Here is a 21930-nt window from a genome sequence, read left to right on the forward strand (position 1 = left end):
AAATCCAAAGTGTGGGCATATTGTCCTGATGAATTTTTTGTATTCCACATCAGTTTTGTCACAGCATTTTGTAGTTCAAAATGTACTTTGTAGATACATAAATATATTTCTAATTTATACAACTGTAACTTCTAAAAAAGAAGATAGGCAGACTATCTTCTTTTGATACAGTTATGAATTACATGTGCCACATCTTGTTCCTAATAAATTTTTATTTCATGGTTTTTAAATTTATTTATTTATTTATTTATTTATTTATTTATTTATTTATTTGAGAGGAGGAGAGCTTGTATGTATGCATTACGGTGGAGAAGGGGGCAGAGGAAGAGAGAGAATCCCAAGCAGAGTCCTTGCTGAGCACAAAGCCCAAGGCAGGTTAATCCCCATCCCACGACTGGGAGATCATGACCAGAGCCAAAACCAAGAGCCAGAGACCCAACTGACTGAGTCATCCAGGTGCTCCTTTGTTTCATAGTTTTTAAAAATTCACTGAGAATGTTACTTTTTTTTTTTTTTTTTTTTTTTAAGAGAAAGAGCTACTAGAGCAAGGAGGGGCAGAGGGAGAGATAGAATCTTAAGTAGGTTCCATGCCGAGCCCGGAGCCCAACTTGGGACTGGATCTCACAACGCTGAGATCATAACCTGAGCCAAAATCAAGAGTCAGATACTTAACTGACGAGCCGGCCAGACACACAGAGAGAGAGGCAGAGAGATACAGGCAGAGGGGGAAGCAGGCTCCATTCAGGGAGCCCTATGCAGGACTCGATCACTCCCCGAGCCAAAGGCACTCAACCCCTGAGCCTCCCAGGCATCTCCAGGAATGTTACTTCTTATACATTATGTGTTCCACCAGCATTTGTATTTGTATTATCAATATAAGAGCTAATAATTTTATCTTCACTATTGTACTTTTTAGATTAATTGGCTTTGGCAGTCACAAAAAAAGATGTTTCAGGGGCCATGCTTGCTTAATCAGTGGAGCACCTGACTCTTGATCTTACAGGTTGTATGTTGGGCCCTATGTTAGGTGTAGAGATTACTTAAATATAAAATCTTTTTTAAAAATTTCACCTTTAGTGTAATGACCTTTCAAAAGTTTAATTTTGGTTATATAATCAAGTTAGAAAAATTGAACCAGGGGTGCCTGTGTGTCTCAGTAGGGGGTCTGCCTTGGGCTTGGGTCATGATCCCAGGGTCCTTAGATAAAGACCTGCATCAGCTCCCCACTCACCAGGGAGTCTTCTTGTCCCTCTGCCTCTCCCTCTGCTTTTACCGTCTCTCTTAAATAAATGAATAAAATCTTTAAAAAAAGAAAAAAATTGAACCATTATTTGAATTAATGGATCTTCTATTTGACATACTTCATGATGTTGACGTAAAACTGGTGTCCTTTAGCTGTTTGCAAAGTTTTTGTTAATGAAGTCAGCATATAAACAGCTTTGCATTTTGTATGTGCATGACAATGAATTGAATCATTTGTCATTTATCAGTGAATTAAATCACTTGATTTAAATGAAGTTGTGTGAAGTTGTGCAGAGTGATGTTAAATGTACCGTCTGCAGCTGCTTGTGTTAAATTGTTGCCTTTGAAGTATATGTTGATGCTTCTTCAGCAGTTTTATTTCTTTGGTTTTCATGTGATCAGTGATACCATTCTGGTCCCAACAGAGAATAGTTATTTTATACAAATTACGTATTCCATCATCAACTTTTTCGGAAATCAATTTGATTCTTAATTTTTTGTTAAATACACGCTTCCAGGTTGTTTTTTTTTTTTTACGCTTTGAGTTTTTAAATTCATTCCTGCAGAAAGGTATTACCAAGCCATAAAATAAATATAGTTGTAGATTTAAGCAATAGAATAAAAACAAAAGCACTGCAGCAAGAATGGTCTGAATATTCTCTGTATGCTCTATGACAGGACTCCAAAGCCTTTATTTGCCACATGGGTTTCACTACACCACCTTTTATGATGACCCCACCTAACTCCTTTGTGCAGATCGTGGTTAAGACCATAGTATAACAGGTGGCTGGTGGGGACAGGAGTGTTGACAGCTGTGCCCACTGCCATCTGAGATTGTATAGAATTTGTTGTCCCTAGCCATTTTGAGCATACTTTATGGGTGAATATTTTTTTATCAGGAGTTGCCCTTTATGCTGCCGTTGAAGGGGTAAGTGTTAGTTAAGGATAATGCTGGCCATCACCAATTGTTTTTCAAATTACAGTGCAAACTGTTCACTGCACATATGTTTCACATCTTGCTAGAAAGGACCAAGACAGAAGCTAGAGTTAGAAAGCAGAAGGCTACCATATCTCTCTTGGCTTATTTTACTACAACTGTTAGTAATAATACTTTTTTCCTTTTAATGAAATAAAAATCTGTGACCATTGCTAGATTATACATTAGTAGCTAATAACTTCCTTAGGAAATAGGATCATATTTCATATTATATGCTCTCATTTCATCATGAAATATTCCTCTACTGTACTTAAATCACAGTTGACATTTATATATTGATTTTTGTCATTTTTCGTCTGCCTGCCCGACTAGACCAGAGACCATGAGGAGAAGCACCATTTGTCCCCTCACATTGTATATGTGGCACCTTAGCACAGTGACTTGGATGTAAGGAAGATTCAAACGTTTGTGGAATAAATGAAAAAGTGAATGGATGCACAGGATAGGAGTATCCTGTTATCCTAGATCTATCCCAGTTGATAGCTAGCTAAATAGTAGAAAGCCCTTGGAGCTGGAAACAGGTGCTTGCTTCAGCAGCACATAGACTAAAAAATAGGAGTTGGGAACAGTGTTCTTTTGCAGGTACCTCAAGCTTATACAGTATATTCTGAGAATACAATAGGAATGTGTAATGATATTTAGTCAGATGTGGGGTTTTTTTTTGTTTGTTTTTTTATGATAGTCACACAGAGAAAGAGAGAGAGGCAGAGACACAGGCAGAAGGAGAAGCAGGCTCCATGCACCGGGAGCCCGACGTGGGATTCGATCCCGGGTCTCCAGGATCGCGCCCTGGGCCAAAGGCAGGCGCCAAACCGCTGCGCCACCCAGGGATCCCTAGTCAGATGTGTTAACTTGATATATCTGCAAGTGCTTGTAAAATAATAGCAGTTATCGAATGCTCTCCATTACTATACTTAAGCTTGTTTTGTCTGTTATTTAATCTTTACAACAGTCTTATAAAGTAGATATTACTACTATGCCTATTTTACAGCTGGTAAATGCATCATAATAGAAATTTGATTACAACTTTTAAGTTATAGACATCATGTCAATGACAATGTTAAGTATTAAGCAGCCATACTGATAGTAACAAAAGCTGCGTCACACAGAACAAGATACCAAGTAGTATAGGTACAGTCCAGGTGGGTATAGCACTTATTTATATTACAGGGGTCCTGGGTTTTGTCATCTTCCTGCTGTGCTCAGTGTGATATTGCATCCCCATAATTATGTTTGTGTAATGGCTGCTGTATCTCTGGGCATTGTATCAGTTCGTGGGAGGAGAAAAGGTGAAATGTCTCTTAAAAGACTTTCTTAGAAGCCCCATTAGGTGAGCTATGCTTCTGTCTCATTGGTTAGAACTGAGTTACTGGCCACTCCTTGCTATAATGAATCTAGGTGTGTGAATATTGATGACTTTTTTTTTTGGTATTTTTGTCTTTTAGTTTCTTCAAGTATACTATTGAAAAATCCTAGTATCGAGAAGTGTGTGACTACAATGGTTGAGATTCTGTGCTCTAGACAATGAGAAAGCTTTTTTAAGTTGGGAGTATTGTGGTCAGATTGTGCCTAAGGCATGTGACAGCTCTGTGTGTTAGATTGGGGATGACAGAATGGAAGCAGGAAGACACTGTTGAGGAGATCTTTGCAGTAATTTTAATAAGGGATCTTAGAAGCCTGAACTAGGAAAATGTAGAAAATAAAAGGAGACTAAAGATTCCAAAAATGTTTAAGAAGTCTGATGGCTAGGACTTGGTGGTTGATTGGCCCTGTGGAGATGCAAGAGTGAAGAGTCAAAGATGAAGATGGCTCAGGTGTCTGGCAGAAATGAAGGAGTGGTGCCAGGAATGGAAACTAAAGGGGAGTAAAGGAGAAAGTTTAAATTAGTTGTCCCTTAGGCATAGTGAATTTGAGGTATCTGGATTTTCTTCACGTGCAGATCATTATTGATTGGGAAGGGATTAGTATAGATTTGTTATATGTTACAAATATTTTTTCTTGATAATATCCCTAATATCCCTTGGACTTGTATTTACTTTCTGTTCAGCAGTTTCTAACATTTATATTAATAAATCCTGTTAATATTCTCTTTTATATATTTCTGGCTTTAGTGTCATAATTAGAGGGCCGGGCCTGGCCTGGCCTGTCTTGTGCCCAAATTATAGAAGTATCTACCAACTTTTTTTCTTGAACTTCTGGCTTAATTATTGACTTGTACAAGATTTTATTTTGGTAAATAGGATGAGGTAAGGAAAGGGAAGAACATTTTCAATTATTAGAATATGATTGAGCCACAGGTCTTATATCCAAAATGTAATATCAAACATGAAAAAACTGAAGTTTTTTTTTTTTAAAGTGACTCCAACGTTGGCTTTTTTAAATGGTTTTGATATTTAGAGAAATACTTTGCTGTTTATTTCCTCCAAGAAACAAATACTGTCAAATTGAGTTTTTATTCTAAACCCAAAGTAAAATATCCTTTTCATGTATTCTGACAGCAGGAGGATGCATTAGCACAACAGGCCTTTGAAGAGGCTCGGAGAAGGACGCGTGAATTTGAAGACAGAGACAGGTCTCATCGGGAGGAAATGGAGGTGAGAGTTTCACAGCTGCTGGCAGTAACTGGTTAGTACTTTCCCCCAACCTCTCAGGCTCTCTTTGTCATGTTTGTGCATAATGTTTTTTATAAATAGTTTAATTTTGTCTTTTGTTTGTCAAAAGTTATACTATGTCTTTGTGTTTATTAAATGTAACTGCTATAAAGAGACTTTAGTCTTAATTTTAAGTTGTATGTGAATTCATCATTTATTGATCCTCATAAAAAATCATTTACTGTCGGTCATGTATATATTCTCTTAATTCATTGATCCAAATATCTTTTCTCTTTTTTTGTCTTGGTTATTTGTTAAAATTACTTTATGTTATCATAGAATACATATTTTTAGAACATTATTAAAACTCTTTGGAAATAATATTACTTTACATTTTTTAATGAATGCTTGTCTTGATTTGATAACAGTGTAATGTTCAGCCATTTGTGTATTCTCTTTTACTAGAGGAAAATTTAATATTTTTAAACTAGTCAAAGAATAGAATTAACCTAATCCATGTTTCTTTTAACTTTTTTATGGTACAGAGGTAGAAATCCTCACCAAAGAAATATGTAACTTAATTATTATAAGGCTAACACCCTAATAACTACTATCCAGATCAAAAAAATCAAATTTTGACAGCTACCTTCACAGCACCCTCCATGTGGACATCTAATTATGACCTTCTCCCTTCCCTCAAAAGTACTCATTACCTCAGTTTTTACAGTAATCACTTCCTTGTGTCTTTTTAGTTTTATTACCCATCCCTATTTCAGTCTTCAACATGGAAGGTTTGCCCAATGTTTAAATTTGATATGACTTTTAATTGACATGAATTTTTTTCTATGTAAAGTTGTACCTTACTTTAAGCAGACTTTAATTATACAATTAATATTTAAAGTATTTATACATTGTTCAAAAATCCAATTTCTACAAAAAGTATGCCTTAACAAAATAAAATAATCAAGACGAGAACTACTGTGTTTGAAAAGGATATAGTCAAATGTTAATGTATGCTCCAAGTTTATAAGCTTGATTATCAACATGAACATTTCACACAAGAAAAAATAAGAAAAGCACACATTCATATTCAATAATGAAAAGAAATGGAATTAAAATATAATTATAGTACATGAACTAAATAGAATAATTTCTAGGCATTAAAAAGAGTTCTGCAGATTGGTTGCACAACATTGTAAATGTATTTAATACTACCGAGCTGTACACTTAGAAATGGTTGAGATGGTAGGGCGCCTGGGTGGCTCAGTGGTTCAGTGTCTGCCTTTGGCTCACATCATGATCCTGGGATGGAGCCCTACATCAGACTCCCTGCAGGGAGCCTGCTTCTCCCTCTGCCTCTCTCTCTTGTCTCTCACGAATAAATAAATAAGATTTAGGAAAAAAAAAAAAAGATGATTGAGATGGTAATTTTTATGTATTTTAACACATTAAAAAAATTTTAATCAGTATTTTAATGACAGAAAATTGGTGGGTTTTCCATGTACAAAATTATATGTACACTATTATTTAAGTTAGCACAAAAGTGTATGTGTGTGTACAGAGAGATAGTGGTGAAGAGCCCAGACACTAGAGCCAGACTGCAAGATCTGAATCTGGCTTTGCCACTTACTTTGTCATCTTGAACAACTTATTTCATCTTCCTGTGGCTGAGTCTCCTCATTGATAAAATGAGGCTAATAATTGTCCCTATCTCATAAGGTTACAGGATTAAATAAGCAGATACATATGAAAACACTTCTTGAGTGTGTGGCACTGAGTAGGTGTACCTGCTATTATTGGTGTTATTTCGTGTGTATGTATCCCTCTGTGTGACAATGTTTTTAGAATGAATGAAAAAAATCAAGCCTGCTTAGTAGTTAGTGTATAAAATAAAATTATCTCTTAATGATTGAGTTTTCCCTTTGTCAGTGAGTGAATTAATCTAATAGGCTGAGAGCAACTGATGGTGCCCCCAAGAATGTAGTACTTTTTAGCTAGGAAAAGAGACAGGAGGGATATTATGCAATGCATTTGTTTTCTTTGAAGCTTTTCAACTCTTATGATTAGACTTCCCATGACATTTTCTTTCAGAATGCTTGTATATGTAGTAGTAAGTTTATAAATATATATGCATTTACCTTATGCTTCTGAACCTTTTTCTTCATGCTGTTTGTTCCCTGATAATGTACCTTTCTACCCATTTGTTAAAACCCAGCTTAAATATAATGTCAGTCCCTTCTCCAGCCTACTTGTTATTAGCCCTTCCACTTTGTAGTTTCCAGAGCATTTACTTCTGTTATTGTTCTTCCTGAACAATATGTTGAAACAATTAAAAACATGTCTGTCCTCTATTATAGATTCCCAATGAGGGATCCCTGGGTGGTGCAGCGGTTTGGCGCCTGCCTTTGGCCCAGGGCGCGATCCTGGAGACCCAGGATCGAGTCCCACATCGGGCTCCCGGTGCATGGAGCCTGCTTCTCCCTCTGCCTGTGTCTCTGCCTCTCTCTCTCTGTGTGTGACTATCATAAATTAAAAAAAAAAAAAAATCCCTTTAGATTCCCAATGAGATGGGGAATTTTTTAACTCTCACGTTACCCACTGCAGTGTTTTGTACATTGTGTTTAGTTGTCAAATGGAGATCTTCAGAAAACAGTTCTTACCCTAGCTGTCTGAAAGCTAGAGTTAGAGTGTAGACTAGAATTTAGTTAAAGTAGTATAATACATGCTAATGGTCTTTGGAAAGGTTTTAAATGTTTATGATTTATTGGCTTATATATTAGGTAAGTTTTAAATAATGAACCTCAACTATTTTGTGCTGGATTCTGCACCAGGGACTGGTAAATATATAGATGAAAATGTACAGGGGTGCCTGGGTAGCTTAGTTGGTTAAACATTTGACTCTTGATTTCAGCTCAGGTCATGACCTCAGGGTCATGGGATGAAGCCCATTGTTGAGCTACATGCTGGGTTTGAAGCCTGCTTAAAATTCTCTCCCTTTCCCCCTGCCCCCGCCACTTGCTCGCTCTCTCTCTCTCTCTCTCTCTCTAAAAGAAAGAAAGAAAAAATTATGGTTTCTGGTCTTGAACACTGTCAGTCTTGAGGGAAAATAGATATATAAACACATATTTGGAGACTACTATAGCAGTAGCCATACATAATGGAGGTTCAGAAGGATGATAGTGGACAGTGGCAGTGTAGAGGATTGAGTGCTTACATGTGCCTCTGCCTGAGGAATTCACAGGAGAATACTATTGCAAGGATTTGAAGGAAGAGTGGGAGTTTGCCCTCTGGACAAGCTAGGGAAAGCATTCTGGGCAGAAAGAACACTATATGCAATGGCACAAAGCACTAAGAGACCTTGTTGTGTCTCAGAACGTGATTGGTCACTCTTTCTGGAACAAGCCAATGTGGCTTTAAATGAATGTAAGAATTGTTTTATGAAAAGTGCTCTTCAGCTCCATTATATTTGAAAAATAACTTTGATAATTAATGGAACAATTATTTAAGTTTTTGCCTATATTTTGCTTTAAAAAATGTAGATTAGTTGACACTAAGAATTGTCTTAAATGCTAGCTTGATTATTTTTACAAATATGGTACTTGAAAAACATTCTGGTGTTGTGAGTATATCTGTATGTATGTTTATATTGTGAATGAACAAAAACATTGTTGAGAGAGGTGTTAAAGAATTTGTTGCTCAGATAGTTTTCCACTGGGTTTTATGTCAGTGATTTGAGAGCATGGCTTCTGTAGTCAGGCCTGGTAGAGACTCTGGGTCTATCACTTGCTAGTCTCTCTTAAGCTTGTTTTCTCATAGAAATTGTGAGAATTAAATGGGAAAGTGCTTGTAAATGCACTTAGTATGGTGATTGGCTTGTGTATGCCCACAGTAAATAATAGCTCTAAAGTACTTCTTGAGCACTAAAAGCTCTACCACGCCATGCTGGTTCCAGTTAATTGAATTATCTGGCTAAGAACATCCTTTTAGTTCTCTAAAGTCTGTCAGGGCACTTTCGCTGCATTATGACCTGGAGCATAGAAAAAAATGATTGGATTGTCATCAATGATTTAAGATCCCGTAGTCTCTTGAGGCAATAATTTATAACATCAGTTCTTATAGAGAACTGTCATCTACAAAATTGGGCTGGGATCTGAGTCCAGAGCTTGCACTGGCAGTCACTTACAGGAGTTTTGGGTATGCATATCTTTTGGTACTTTTGGTACTTTTGGTGCATGTATATTTTGCTTCCCTTTAAAAAAAAATCCGTAATGGTGTGCCTGGGTAACACAGTCGGTTAAGCAACCAACTCTTGGTTTCAGCTCAGGTCATGATCTTGGTACTGTGAGATTGAGCCCTACTTTCGGGCTCCCCACCCAGCACAGAGTCTGTTTGGGACCCTCTTCCTCTGCCCCTTCCCACTGCACTTTCTCTCACTCTCAAAATAAATAAATAAATCTTAAAAAAAAAAATTTAAATCCACAACAAATTCCTAATCAGCTTATTTTCTTACAGTTTACCTTCTTTTTCCTAAAAGGAGAACATTAGAGAAAATTATTGTCCCTTCCCTCTCCCATCCCCATAATTCAAACATCTACAAGGGACATTATGTCATATACTCTAACATTCTTATTATAGTTGAGGAACCTGAGACTCAGAAAAATTAATTGACTTGCTTTCTTTCAAGTGTTTGGTTAATGGAAAGAAGAGTGAAGACTTAAATCAGTTTCCTAACCAAAACTCCTCTACAAATATAGCCTACACTGGGAAATGAATTTCCACATCACCCATAAAGATGATTAAGTTGAAAAATAAAACCTGCCAGGAGAGCTTAGAAACCGTTTTGCCTGGAAAAGGAAAAGCTGAGGCAAAAAAGAATAATAATGATTCCAGTGGGTGGTCCTGGTGCCTGACTGGAGATGAAGGCTGAGGAGCAGTGGTAACTCGTGGGTGGCAGTAACCCAGTAAATGGTCCTTGGAAGCTTGAGATCCTGGCAGCACAGTGGCTTAGGGATGTCCCACCCCTGTTTGGATAACCTCTGAGGCCCCTAGCCCTGCAGTGCTAAACTTGTAATGCTGATGCTCTTGAGCATTTAATACACATGTAAGTTTAAGATTACTAAGAGTTTTGATTTGTGCCAGTGTCTTTTTACCTGAAATCAGTTATAAAACTCCCTGAGCATGTGTAAAATTTTTTTTTTTTTGCATGTGTAAAATTTAGAAAGTTTTCAGTCCATCATTCATGGTAAGATTTAGCATTTTCTTTTTCTGATTTTTCTGTAAAAAAAGGTTATTTTAGTAGTTTGATGTTTCTTTACCTTTCAGAGATGATAGCAGCTTATCATTAATTTGGCAAGTGAAAAACTATAGTGAAATGAAGAAACATTGTTTTAGTTACCTTGTCCAAATACTGTTAAATCTTTGGTGACAACAAAATGGTGTGCAAAAGGTACAAAACACTATGTATGATATCTTTGCCCTTTGGGTATTCTTTTAAAAGGAATTCAGGCACATATTTGCTTGAATGTGCACCGTCTCTCTTTAATAGGATATGTAGGAAACTAACTGAAAACTGCAGGGGAATCGAGTATCCTGGAGCCACATGGGAGGATGATTACTTTTCATGTTATCTTTTAGACCTTTTGAATTTTGTATCCTGTGCATCTATTACATGTTTAGAAAAGAAAGAAAATATGTTTTTAGTGTTAACAGAAAATGATGGAACTAGAAGATTCTAGAACTTGCTATCTGTCTTCTGGCTTATGGCCTGTTTCTAAAAATGTGAAATCCTTCCTTTGTATGAAATTTTGTAGAGAACCCCAATATATATGATAGATAAAAGGGGCACTGCTCTAGGTGAAGCAGGGGTGGGAATTACTCTGATTTTCTTCTGTAGTCCCTGGAGTGTTTTCGTGGAACCCAGTATCTGGCAGAATGTAGCTGAAGAACCTTTGATGTGTGCTTCAGCGTGGATGGAACTGAGGGAATGATGTTGAGTGAAGTCAGTCAGTCAGAGAAGGACAATCATCATATGGTTTCACTCGTATGTGGAATATAAGAAACAGTGAAGGGAGTATAAGGGAAAGGAGGGGAACTGAGTGGGAAAAATTAGAGGGAGACAAACTGTGAGAGACTCCTGACTCTGGGAAACAGAGGGTTGTGGAAGAGGAGGTGGGTGGGGGGATGGGGTAACTGGGTGATGGGCACTAAGAAGGGCATGTGATGGGATGAGCACTGGATGTTATATGTTGACAAACTAAAATTTAAAGAGAATGAGCATGAGGATGAGCTCATGATGTAGTAGGATGAGCATGAGGTTTGTAATAGATTTCTCTGGTTTTGAATCCTGGCTCTCTTGTTGCATTGTGACATTAGGAAAATTACTTATCCTCGTGAGCCTCATCTGTAAAACCAGGGCTTAAGGCCCTACCTCCCAGGTCGCTGCCAGCGCAGTATGTCTTAGATGGGCTCACTTCCTCTTTTTTCACTTTGGCTCAATATATCTGGAGTGGCAGTAAAGACAGGCATATCCTTTTTTTTTTTTTTAATCTTTTTTTTAATATTTATTTATTTATGATAGTCACACACACAGAGAGAGAGAGAGGCAGAGATATAGGCAGAGAGAGAAGCCGGCACCATGCACCGGGAGCCCGACGTGGGATTCAATCCCGGGTCTCCAGGATCGCACCCTGGGCCAAAGGCAGGCACTAAACCGCTGCGCCACCCAGGGATCCCAAGACAGGCATATCCTAACTTTAGACTGTGAAAGTCAGAGATATTTTGCCAAGATACATTATATTCTGGTGTTGGTTGTTTGGTTTTTAACAACAGTAAAGGGTTTTGAATTTTTCTGGGTTCTGCTGGAGGTAGAGGCAGCAGTTGCCCAGGGGGGGTTAGTAGTGACTAGGAAGAGAGAGCACAAGGGGAACTTCCCGAGTTTGGGTAATGTTCTGTTTCTTTATCTGGGTTACATGGGCATATTCATTTACTGGGAAATTCATCAAGTTACACATTTATGATCGGAGCACTAGTCTATATTTTAATTAAATTAGACATTAAAAAGAAAAAAATAATCACAAACATGTCTCCTATGAAGTGCCTGCCCATTGTCTCTTGCCATGTAGTAGTAGCCAGGTGCCTTTTTACCTGAGATTCCTTCCATGATTTGAAAATGTTAACATGTTACTGACGACATTTCTCTTCAGGTCACATATCTCACATATCTGTATAACTAATTCAAATGGCTTACTCTGGGATTTTGTGAAAGAAGATTGAGGTTAGTAAAGGACAGAACGAGTGCTCTGGTCATAAATATATTGGAAAGATGGCTCTGTTACCTGTAGATAGCAACTCGTGTACACTCTGTGTCTAGAGACTGCCTTCAACTTGATTGGCCTCTTTCTAAAACTGTACCATCGTACTGTTAGCTCTTAATTCAGCTACATGGTGACAGGGTGCTGAAAGAGATTTTCTTTGTCATTATGTAGAAAATGCTTTCATCTGGTTAGTTTATAAAGTGTTAGCAAATAAATTCTTGTCTTTAATGTCAGAGAATGGGTAAATAATTATTGCTTATTTTACTATAGGCAGTTTTAATACAATTCCATAAATCATAGGAGAATTTTAGGTGGAAACTATTTGGAAATAAAACAGGCAAAGGCTTTATGTGGTTTTTGTATTTGTGTTTTGTATGTTTTCGGAGCCTTCGATTCTGTGTGGTCCGAGAAAAAATCGCAGCCACTATTTTAAATTCCTGCAGACTTCAGTTTTCAAATCACTTTAACTGTACCAACACTCATTTTTGTGTAAGGACAAATTAACTTAAAAGTTGGTCTATACTGCGCCTTCCTAACGTCTTTTGGGTAAAGGCAGTAGATAAGAGTGAAACAGGAATAGGACTGAAGAGAGAGGAAGAGGATACTAGATCTTTCTAGGAGAGAAAGAGAGTCTTTGTGAGCCACCTAATGGCTCAGTTGGTTAAGCATCTGCCTTCAACTCAGGTCATGATATCAGGGTCCTGGGATCAAGCCCTACAGGGCTCTGTGCTCAGTGGAGAGCTTGCCCTCCCTCTCCCTCTGCTGCTTCCCTGCTTCTTCCCTCCCCCTTCACTCTCTCTCTCAAATCTTTAAAAATGAAGTCTTTGGTCTCTATCATAGGAGATACAAGCTTCACTAAAATTTATTTTATTCTAACCTTATGTTTTAGTTTTTTAGAATTATCTTATTGGCAGGATACAAGTTTTTTTTTTAACATGTCAAATGTTCATAAAGATTTTTAAGTTTATTCATGAGAGAGAGAGAGGCAGAGACACAGGCAGAGGGAGAAGCAGGCTCCATGCAGGGAGCCCGATGCAGGACTCGATCCTGGGACCCCAGGATCATGCCCTGAGCCAAAGGCAGATGCCCAACCACCAGGCCACCCAGGTGTCCCGATATGTTCATACAGATAACTGGAAAGTGATGAGCAGGTTTGTTGTGACAGCGTGCTTACTTTGTGTCAGGCAGTATTCATCACAGTATTTGTTTTATACCACTCAGGCTGAAAAAGAGTAAGAAACTTGTCTAAGATCATATAGCTAAAGTGGTAGAGCCATCCCAGTCTGCACCTAGAAATGTAGATTATTTCTACTATCTCTTTTAAGACTTTTTTTTTTTAAGATTTTATTTATTCACTCATGATAGACACAGAGAAAGAGAGGGGCAGAGACACAGGCAGAGGGAGAAGCAAGCTCCATGCAGGGAGCCCGACATGGGACTCGATCCCGGGTCTCCAGGATCACGCCCTGGGCCAAAGGCAGGCGCTAAACTGCTGAGCCACCCAGGGATCCCTATCTCTTTTATTTTGAAATGTCACTTTATATGTAAAGTTTTCCTGAAGTTGTGTACTTTATAAGAACTATATTTTTTGACATGCCCATTAGACGAGCTCTTGCAATCTCCTTACCTGACAGGTGTTTATGATTGTCTGCTGACCTGGTTTACTCTTTTGCATATGGGGAAAGTACACTTCCTTCTCTCGTATTAGGACTTAAAATTTCTGTTTAGTGACTCCTCCAGCTTTAGCATTTGGGAGCAGCTAATGATAAAACCTTGGAGAATCACTTAACCTGCGGTTTCAGGCTCCCAGTTTGTAAGATTAGAGTTGAACCAGATCTCTAACATACTTTGCTGCTCTAAAATTCTGTAATTCTGTGCTGTGACGTTTAGTCAAGTGTCAGACATGAAGTAGTAAGCACAGTATGTGAACATAGTATACACTCAGTTGGAGCTATTTTTAAGTATTAGGGCATTTTCTCATGAAGAGTTTTCAGCGATTTGATAATCTTGATAAAATAGAATGGAAATCAACCAAGAAATTTTATTCATTTTCATTTGGGAATCCCTGATTTTGGCTACTTCTGCACAGCCCTGACCAGTAGGGAAAACTCAGTGCCTGGTGACTGTTTATTGTCACTCCATTTTGGGCTCATCTCAGGTCTGCCTCCTCAAAACTGGATTTGCCATCTTTCTGGATATTCTGGTTTATTGAAAGAAAGAAAACAGGAGCAACTGGTAGTAAGAAGTCTGTAATAAAATGTCTAGATTAATTCTCTATAAATATTAAAAACAGATTTGTATTCTGAACAGGCTTGTGGGTGTCTGCTTTATATTAAACTCCTATTCTGAAATAGTTGTTAATAAAAATCAAGGACCCATGTGGATTGACAGTGGAAAAGAAACTAGAAATTATGAACTTTATGCTTTTATAATAATTGAGTTTAGAGAGTTTCTTAAGCCACCATCTAGTGTAGCTGATTACTCATAGAATTCCTTCTAAAACATCTAGCTCTCATGAGAAAGCTCATTCAGTTGTTGAACTCCAGTCCTGTGGAAGCTATTTCACTGAACCTCAGTCTGTTTCTATTTGTTTCTTTCATGTGACAGCCTGTACATCTAACCTCTGAACAAGAAATTTCCTTCCAGTCTCCCAGCTCTCTTATTCCTCTCCCTTCAGCTCTCACACTCTCTTGACTTCCTCAGCTCTCATTTGTCCTATTTTTGTTTTTCCTTCACAGTGTCTTCCCTTACATCTTCCTGATTCTTCTTTACAGTGTAAATAAACCACAAACACAAGTAGATAAGCTTTACTCCTCTCCATGCCTTCACCAAACTATATTTTTTAAAAAATAATAAACCCATGGGAACTTGTGCACAGCTATGAGCAGAATGGAGAACTCTAGCTGCTGATGAACACTGTCACTCATTTGAATTCATCCTATTATTATAAAACTAATTTGAAAATTACTCCTAAGACAAAAGCTGAAATATCCTTTTGACCAAGTATTGTTGGTAGGTTAATAGTGATTTGTAAATATATAATTAGGATTGATTTTTCTCAGTGTTTCTTCATTGCTCAGCCCCTTTCTAACCTTCATTGACTGAATCCAGATGCTTATATCACCATCTCTGATTTTGCAGAATTGATCTGCCCTTACACTACATTTAGCATTGATTCTGTATAGACCTTAAATTGGTTTTTTGTTTTGGGGTTGCTGGGTTGTTTGGTTTTTTGGTTTTTTGCTGAATATGCATTCCATAGCTTTTTCAATCTGTACCATGCAGCATAACTTTAACATGACTAGTTAATTGAAATAAATATGCTAAAATTTAGTGAGCCATATGCTAATAAAAATAGTGAAAATCTGCTAGAGGAATGTATAAGACAAATTTATAAGACAGATTTATAAGACAACAGAAGTTAGTGTTGAGTTTGATTTGATTTGTTTGAAAGTGAACAAGGCAGTGTCCTTTCTATCTAAATAACGTAATGCTCTTGAGAAATGATGACATTACTGGAGCTTCTGACTAAACTTGATCATGCAGTGCAGGTGTGACTTGTTGAGATGTTTCTTTGAAGGTCTACAATGCTCTTTCTGTAACAACTGTGTTAGATCTTAAGAAGTGAAACCAGTATGTTCAATTTTGGGGTAGATTTGTTTCCAAAAACTGACACAGACAATGAAGAATCAATTGGTGATTATAATGCATGATTCCATTAGCTAAAGATTGCACAGGTAATTTCAGGGTGGTCTCAATTACTGGTATGTATCAGAAGTGACTACAGACAAGAGCTAGATGAAGAATGGTGGTGGCATGGACTAGGATAAGAGGGGTAGAGGCAGCCAGAAGTAGATTCAGGATATAGTCAATGAAAAAAAAAAAAAGGACATAGTCAATGGAGGGCTGTCAGAGCCTATCATGGAGTGTACAAGAAGGAGATATTAGGGTGACCTCAAGCTTTTTTGCCTGAACTACTGGTAAAATGGACTCACCATTGTCTAACCTAGGAAAATCATTGCTGAAGGAATCAGGTTCTGTATACAATCAGATGCTTGTTGCTTGTGCTCAACTCACATTTACAGTTACTAAAGAAAGCTTATGGAAGAAACATGCATTGGAATTTGTGAAAGAGACTGAGAGTTAATACTGTATGTATTAGTGACCAAAGGGGCACTAGTTTACATTAAAAACTTTATGTAGCAGAGAGTGTCACACAGGACCTGTTAGTTGTTAGATATTCCCTATTAAGGAATTTGCCATCAGTAGTTTAACTAGAAATGTTTATTCTAAAGTGAAACTTGAAAGCCTCAGTGTTTATAATTGTCAAACCTCTTAGTTATTAATATTGTTGTAAAACTACTTCTGGGTATGTAAGTGGATCAGGACTATAATTTTTCCCCCAGTTTTGCATCTTTTTTAGATATTTTATCCACATTTATTTATTTGTTTCTTTATTTGTTTATTTAAAAGATTTTATTTATTCATCAGAGAGAGAGAAGCCCCCAAATGCAATTTTTAATAAATAAATGTGGGGCAGCCCGGGTGGCTCAGCGGTTTAGCGCCACCTTCGGCCCAGAGCCTGATCCTGGGGACCCGGGATTGAGTCCCACGTCGGGCTCCCTGCGTGGAGCCTGCTTCTCCCTCTGCCTGTGTCTCTGCTTCTCTCTCTCTCTCTCATGAGTAAATAAATAAAATCTTTTAAAAAAAAATGCATTTGGGTTTTTGGGAGGGGGGTTTGTTTGTTTTTTAAGAATTGCACTTCTTGGGGCACCTGGGTGGCTCAGTCTTTTGGGCATCTGCCTTCAGCAGGTCATGATCCCAGAGTCATGGGATTGAGCCCCATGTCGGGCTCATGCTCATGCTCTCTTGCTCTTATAAATAAATAAAATCTTGGGATCCCTGGGTGGTGTAGCGGTTTGGCGCCTGCCTTTGGCCCAGGGCGCGATCCTGGAGACCCGGGATCGAATCCCACATCGGGCTCCCGGTGCATGGAGCCTGCTTCTCCCTCTGCCTGTGTCTGTGCCTCTCTCTCTCTCTCTCTCTCTGTGTGACTGTCATAAATAAAAAAAAAAAAAATAAATAAATAAATAAATAAATAAATAAATAAATAAATAAATAAATTCTTAAAAAAAAAAAGAATTGGACTTGTTAAATAACAAATTTTCATGTTGTACTCCAGGTCTTTTTTTTCCCTCCATATTTATGCAATCGTATAAAGGTATTTGTAAAGTACAGTCATGTCCATTATTTCTACATTGCAGAAATAGAACCTGGTCTTTTCTAAGCAGTTAAAAGTCTGTTTATTATTCTTGCTCTTAGATGGTGGCATCCCTGAGGTGGTGGTTCTTGGTGGAAGCTCTGAGAACATTCATTTTTGCTTTTGAGATAATACTTTATTCATAGTAATGATTTTATTACATGAGGTAGAGATTTTTAGTGAAAACTTGTTTGGCAGAGATGACATTCTGTAAGATGAAATTCACTACTACATTTTTCAGTCAATTAGTAGACTATATACTTTGTGTGACTATGTAAAATAAACAGTAGTACATATGTTTTAAGGTTGCTGACAGCGTTTTAATTAGTTCATTCATGGAAAATGCTTAGAACAATGCTCAGCATATAGTTGGTACTCAGTAAATGTGAGCTATTATTAAAAGAAAACGTTTGATTGTAAGGTGACTGGATGATGTGTTTAACCCTGTAGTCCAAAAACTATAAATGTAGATTTGCTGTTCTTTTATATATAGTATGTATTTTGATAATGCTGTTTTGAATATAAAGAGTTTTTTATTCTTGGCTTCTTTTATCGAAACTTCAGCAAAAAATATATATATATATATATATATATATATATATATATTAGCAAAATATGTTTTAAAGATTTTATTTATATGATAGAGTGAGAGAAAGCATAAGTAGGGGGAGTGGCAGAGGCGCAGAAGGAAAGAGAGAAGCAGACTCCCCACTGAGCAGGGAGCCTGATGCGGGCCTCGATCTCAGTACCTGGAATCATGACCTGAGCCGAAAGCAGACCCTTAACCAATTGAGCCACCCAGGTGCCCAGCAAAATATTTAATATGTAATTTAAATTGTTCTTTTTCCTCTTACATATGGAGATATTGGCTGAAAACCTTTTAGTTGTAAACTCTTTTAAGATGCTGTGTCTTATACGTTATTTATCTAGCACTTTGATTTTCAAAATATGTTTTGACTCCCAATTATGACTTTGTCATTGCAGGCAAGAAGACAACAAGACCCTAGTCCTGGTTCCAATTTAGGTGGTGGTGATGACCTCAAACTTCGTTAATTAGCAGCACAGCAGATGTGCCCACCCATCTTTACATATATACATTGTTTCTAGTTGGCAGAAATAATCATTAAAAGACCAGAAACTGTGATAACTGGAGGTACTACGGTCTATTTCTCAACCTTAGGCAGTAACAAGACATCACAAACTGCCATGGTTTTGCACTATGATTATATAATACCTGCATTTCTAATTTTGTATGCATGTAGCCAGTAATTTGAAATTTTTTTCTATGCAAGCTTACCTTGTTGGCATTATTTTAGTGAGTTGAAACTATCCACTTTTTTGTAAAGCTCTTTTTTTCCTCCATTTTAATTTAAAAGTTTATGTCATTTAAGAACAAGTCAAGAAATTTAAATTTTATCAGAGGGTTTTTTTCCCTAATCAGTTGTTCTAATTATTTTTGAATTTTAGATGTGTTGGTTACATAGCTTCATTTTAGATAGACATTCTTGGTTATTTGTTTTATTTCTGTGTTTTTATAGTTTATGGCATTTTTAAACTGCTGATGTGTTTGCATTATTTACAAGCTAAAAACCTAGTAGCATAGAGCTGTCTGCCACAGCCTTTAACACAAAGTTTACAGTTGTTAAAGTTGCAGTATCCTTTTAAATGTTGATGATCAGCTCCTTTTTCTTTCTTCCTTAAACATAAAATTTTTTTAATTGGTGTTAACTAATCTGCCCCAAATCTGTTTTACATTCTGTTCTGTAAACATGAGTTTGTGTGGAGATATTCTCCATAGGTGGTAATAATACTCTACTGAAATGCCTAAAGAAGTCGCAGGCTGGCTTCTGTTTTATTCAGGGATTTTTTTTTTTTTTTTAAGTCAGAAAAGGGATACTGGAGCTTCTTCATGTATGTAACAGCATATTAAACTGGAGACAGTGATGAATCAGCTACCAAGGTAATATTGTATTAAAATCATGTTTAAGATAGCTGCTTTTATGTGTATTTTATAATGCATGCTTTTGTAAAAACATTGCTGGGTAACGAAAGATTAGTCTTAGAAAATGTTCATCTGTGCAGAGGTACATTTTCTTCATTAATTATTCTGGGAAAAAACTCACAGGTTATATATATGGTATTTTCCAAAAGGACTATTAATAGAACCTTTTGAGATGAATTAGTATAAGAATATTTTTTAAATAGGCTCATTGTCAAATTGAAGGCAACTTTTTTTTTTAATACAAGACTGGAAAAAAAGTGCTAAGTCATTTGGCACCTCCTTACAAATATTTTTCATGGTCACATTCATTGAATGTTACTACATTTCTGAATTTTTGCAAAAATGTATTTTATCATAATAGAATGGCATTATTTTAAAGAGTTTGAAAAACTGACATGGTCAATTCAGAAAAGAAACTGAAGTCTGAATAAGGTCATTGCATTTAAAACACACACACAAATACTTGACTGTGAGGGAGGTGTGACTTTCATTGTATATAGGTCTTATAATTCATAGACACATCCTGTATCTCAGAATAAAAATATTTGTTATATATTTGAAGTCATGCATGGTAAAGAGTGTGTTTAAATTGTTATGAACAATAATGCGTCATAAAAGACCATGCTGATCTTGTGTAACTAAGTACTATGAATGAATTTGGTTGGTATTTAGTGTTGTGCAGCTCACATGTTTACACACTCAGTGCCCTAATTTCCTCTGAGGCAATTGCCTTTTAAGTGGCCCTTAAAGTGTTTTAAGGTTATTTTATCACAGAGCTCCTTGGTTTTTGACTTCTGCACTTAATTTTTTTAATAACACAATGATGGTACATTTTTTTCTCTATTACTTCTAGCTAAGGGCTTTCATTCCACCAATAACTAAGATCAAATGTTATTAAATGTTCATTTCGCCATCCTTCTGTAAATACTCGATTTTTCCTGTCATTCAGCACAGTGCTGCTTCTGTCTATCTTAATGCTGGCATTAAGATCATGAGCCCCTTTTCTCCAATAGTGCAGGCTTTGAAAACTCTTATTAAGTTATTGATGCAATTTGATATTTTTCCATAATCTGTATTTAAACAAAATTACATCATTGCATCATCTTTTCTAAATTCATCTCCATTAAAACTTGCCTTAAGCTATCAGATTGCTTTTGCCACCATTAGCCATACTGTATGTTTGTATGTTTCATTTACTTTCACAATAAACTTCTGTGTAGTGAAAAAAAGATCTTGGTTCTTCATTGACCTAACCCAACAATTTCTGCTTTGGTGCTCATTATGACGTGAAAATTGACTTCGTTTCCAAAATGTTCTTTCATTTTTTTTTTTTAATTAAAAAAGAAACACACACACAGTGGCATCTAGTGGTCATTTCTGCTGATACCAAAGAAAATGTAATGCAAATATCACAAATAATAACTTCCCAATGTATGTTATGGTTTCCTAAAAATCTGGTCTGCTATACCCATCGTATGAGCTACAGCTATAAAGTACTGACCTTGCAGGGGAGGAAGAATTCCAGAAATTACACATTCAAACTAGTGCCATTATACAAGGTAGTCATTTTAGGACTACGTACTTAATTTGATTGTGCGTATTATATCAAACATAGTTAGTATTTGGAGCTCTTGGATAGTGCAGTAGGTTGAGCATCTGTCCCACTCTTGGTTTCAGCTCAGGGTATGCTGTTAGGGTTGTGAGGTCGAGCCATGAGCAGGACTACATGCTCAGCACAGTCAGCTTGGGACTCTCCCTCTCCTGCCCATCTTGCTCATGCTTTCTCTCTCTGTAAAATAAGTAAATCTTAAAAAAAATAAAAATAAAAACAGGATTTTTCTTGGCATTTTTCCTATACTAGTCTTTTACTTTAGAAACATGCCTTAAGCTTGGTGCATGATGAAAAACTTATTCACCACCAGATGTACTGCAAATAACAAATACTAATGGTGAATTGGCACCATTAAGCAAAATTCCAATGAGTAAGATTCATACTGAGGGTTAATTTCAAAAGTTGTTTCAGCAGTAGCATCATGCTGGCATTTTAGTAAATATCATCTCTAGAAACAGGTATTTGGATATGGTAGTTTGGGGCTACTTAAGAAAACAAATATCTTAATTGATCTTTGCCTCATTTGGCGAAGAGGAGCTTTTTCAAACTATAAGCCTTTGTATGAATTATCCATTACTGCATAACACACTGCTCCAAAGACTAGCAGCCTAAAACAAGAAACATCATCTCACAGCTTCTGTGGATAAGAAATCTGGAAGAAGTTAAGTTCAGTGGTCTGGTCCAAGGTCCCTTCTGAGGTTAGAGTCAGGCTATCAGCCCATGCTATAGTCCTCTCAAGGCTTGACTGTGGCTGAAAGATCCTCTTCCCAGCCCACTCAATTGGTCATTGACTGGCCTCAGTTTTTCAGAGACCATTGGGTGAAGAAAGCCCTTGATTTCTTGTTAGGTTTTGGAATGGAGACCTTCACCTTCTTGCCCTGTGGGTGTCTCCATACAGCAGCTCACAGCTTAG

The 21930-nt window shown here is 37.0% G+C and overlaps 1 protein-coding gene across 4 annotated transcripts in view; it reads left to right on the forward strand.

Annotated features, from left to right (window-relative positions):
• CBFB (core-binding factor subunit beta) overlaps positions 1-20634 on the forward strand; it is a 60303-nt gene extending 39669 nt beyond the window's left edge. For 2 of the 4 annotated variants that reach the window (XM_077886292.1, XM_077886279.1), the window contains 2 exons: positions 4738-4833; positions 18388-20634. In XM_077886292.1, the coding sequence (XP_077742418.1) occupies positions 4738-4833; positions 18388-18456 (165 nt within the window). In that variant the 3' untranslated portion in view covers positions 18457-20634. Of the gene's footprint in view, positions 1-4737; positions 4865-18387 lie in introns of all 4 variants that reach the window. The other 2 variants (XM_077886303.1, XM_077886285.1) reach the window with 1 other exon arrangement.
• Positions 20635-21930: the final 1296 nt, after the last annotated feature.

This window comes from Canis aureus, chromosome 3 (assembly GCF_053574225.1).
Source record: "Canis aureus isolate CA01 chromosome 3, VMU_Caureus_v.1.0, whole genome shotgun sequence".
Taxonomy (NCBI): Eukaryota; Metazoa; Chordata; class Mammalia; order Carnivora; family Canidae; genus Canis; species Canis aureus.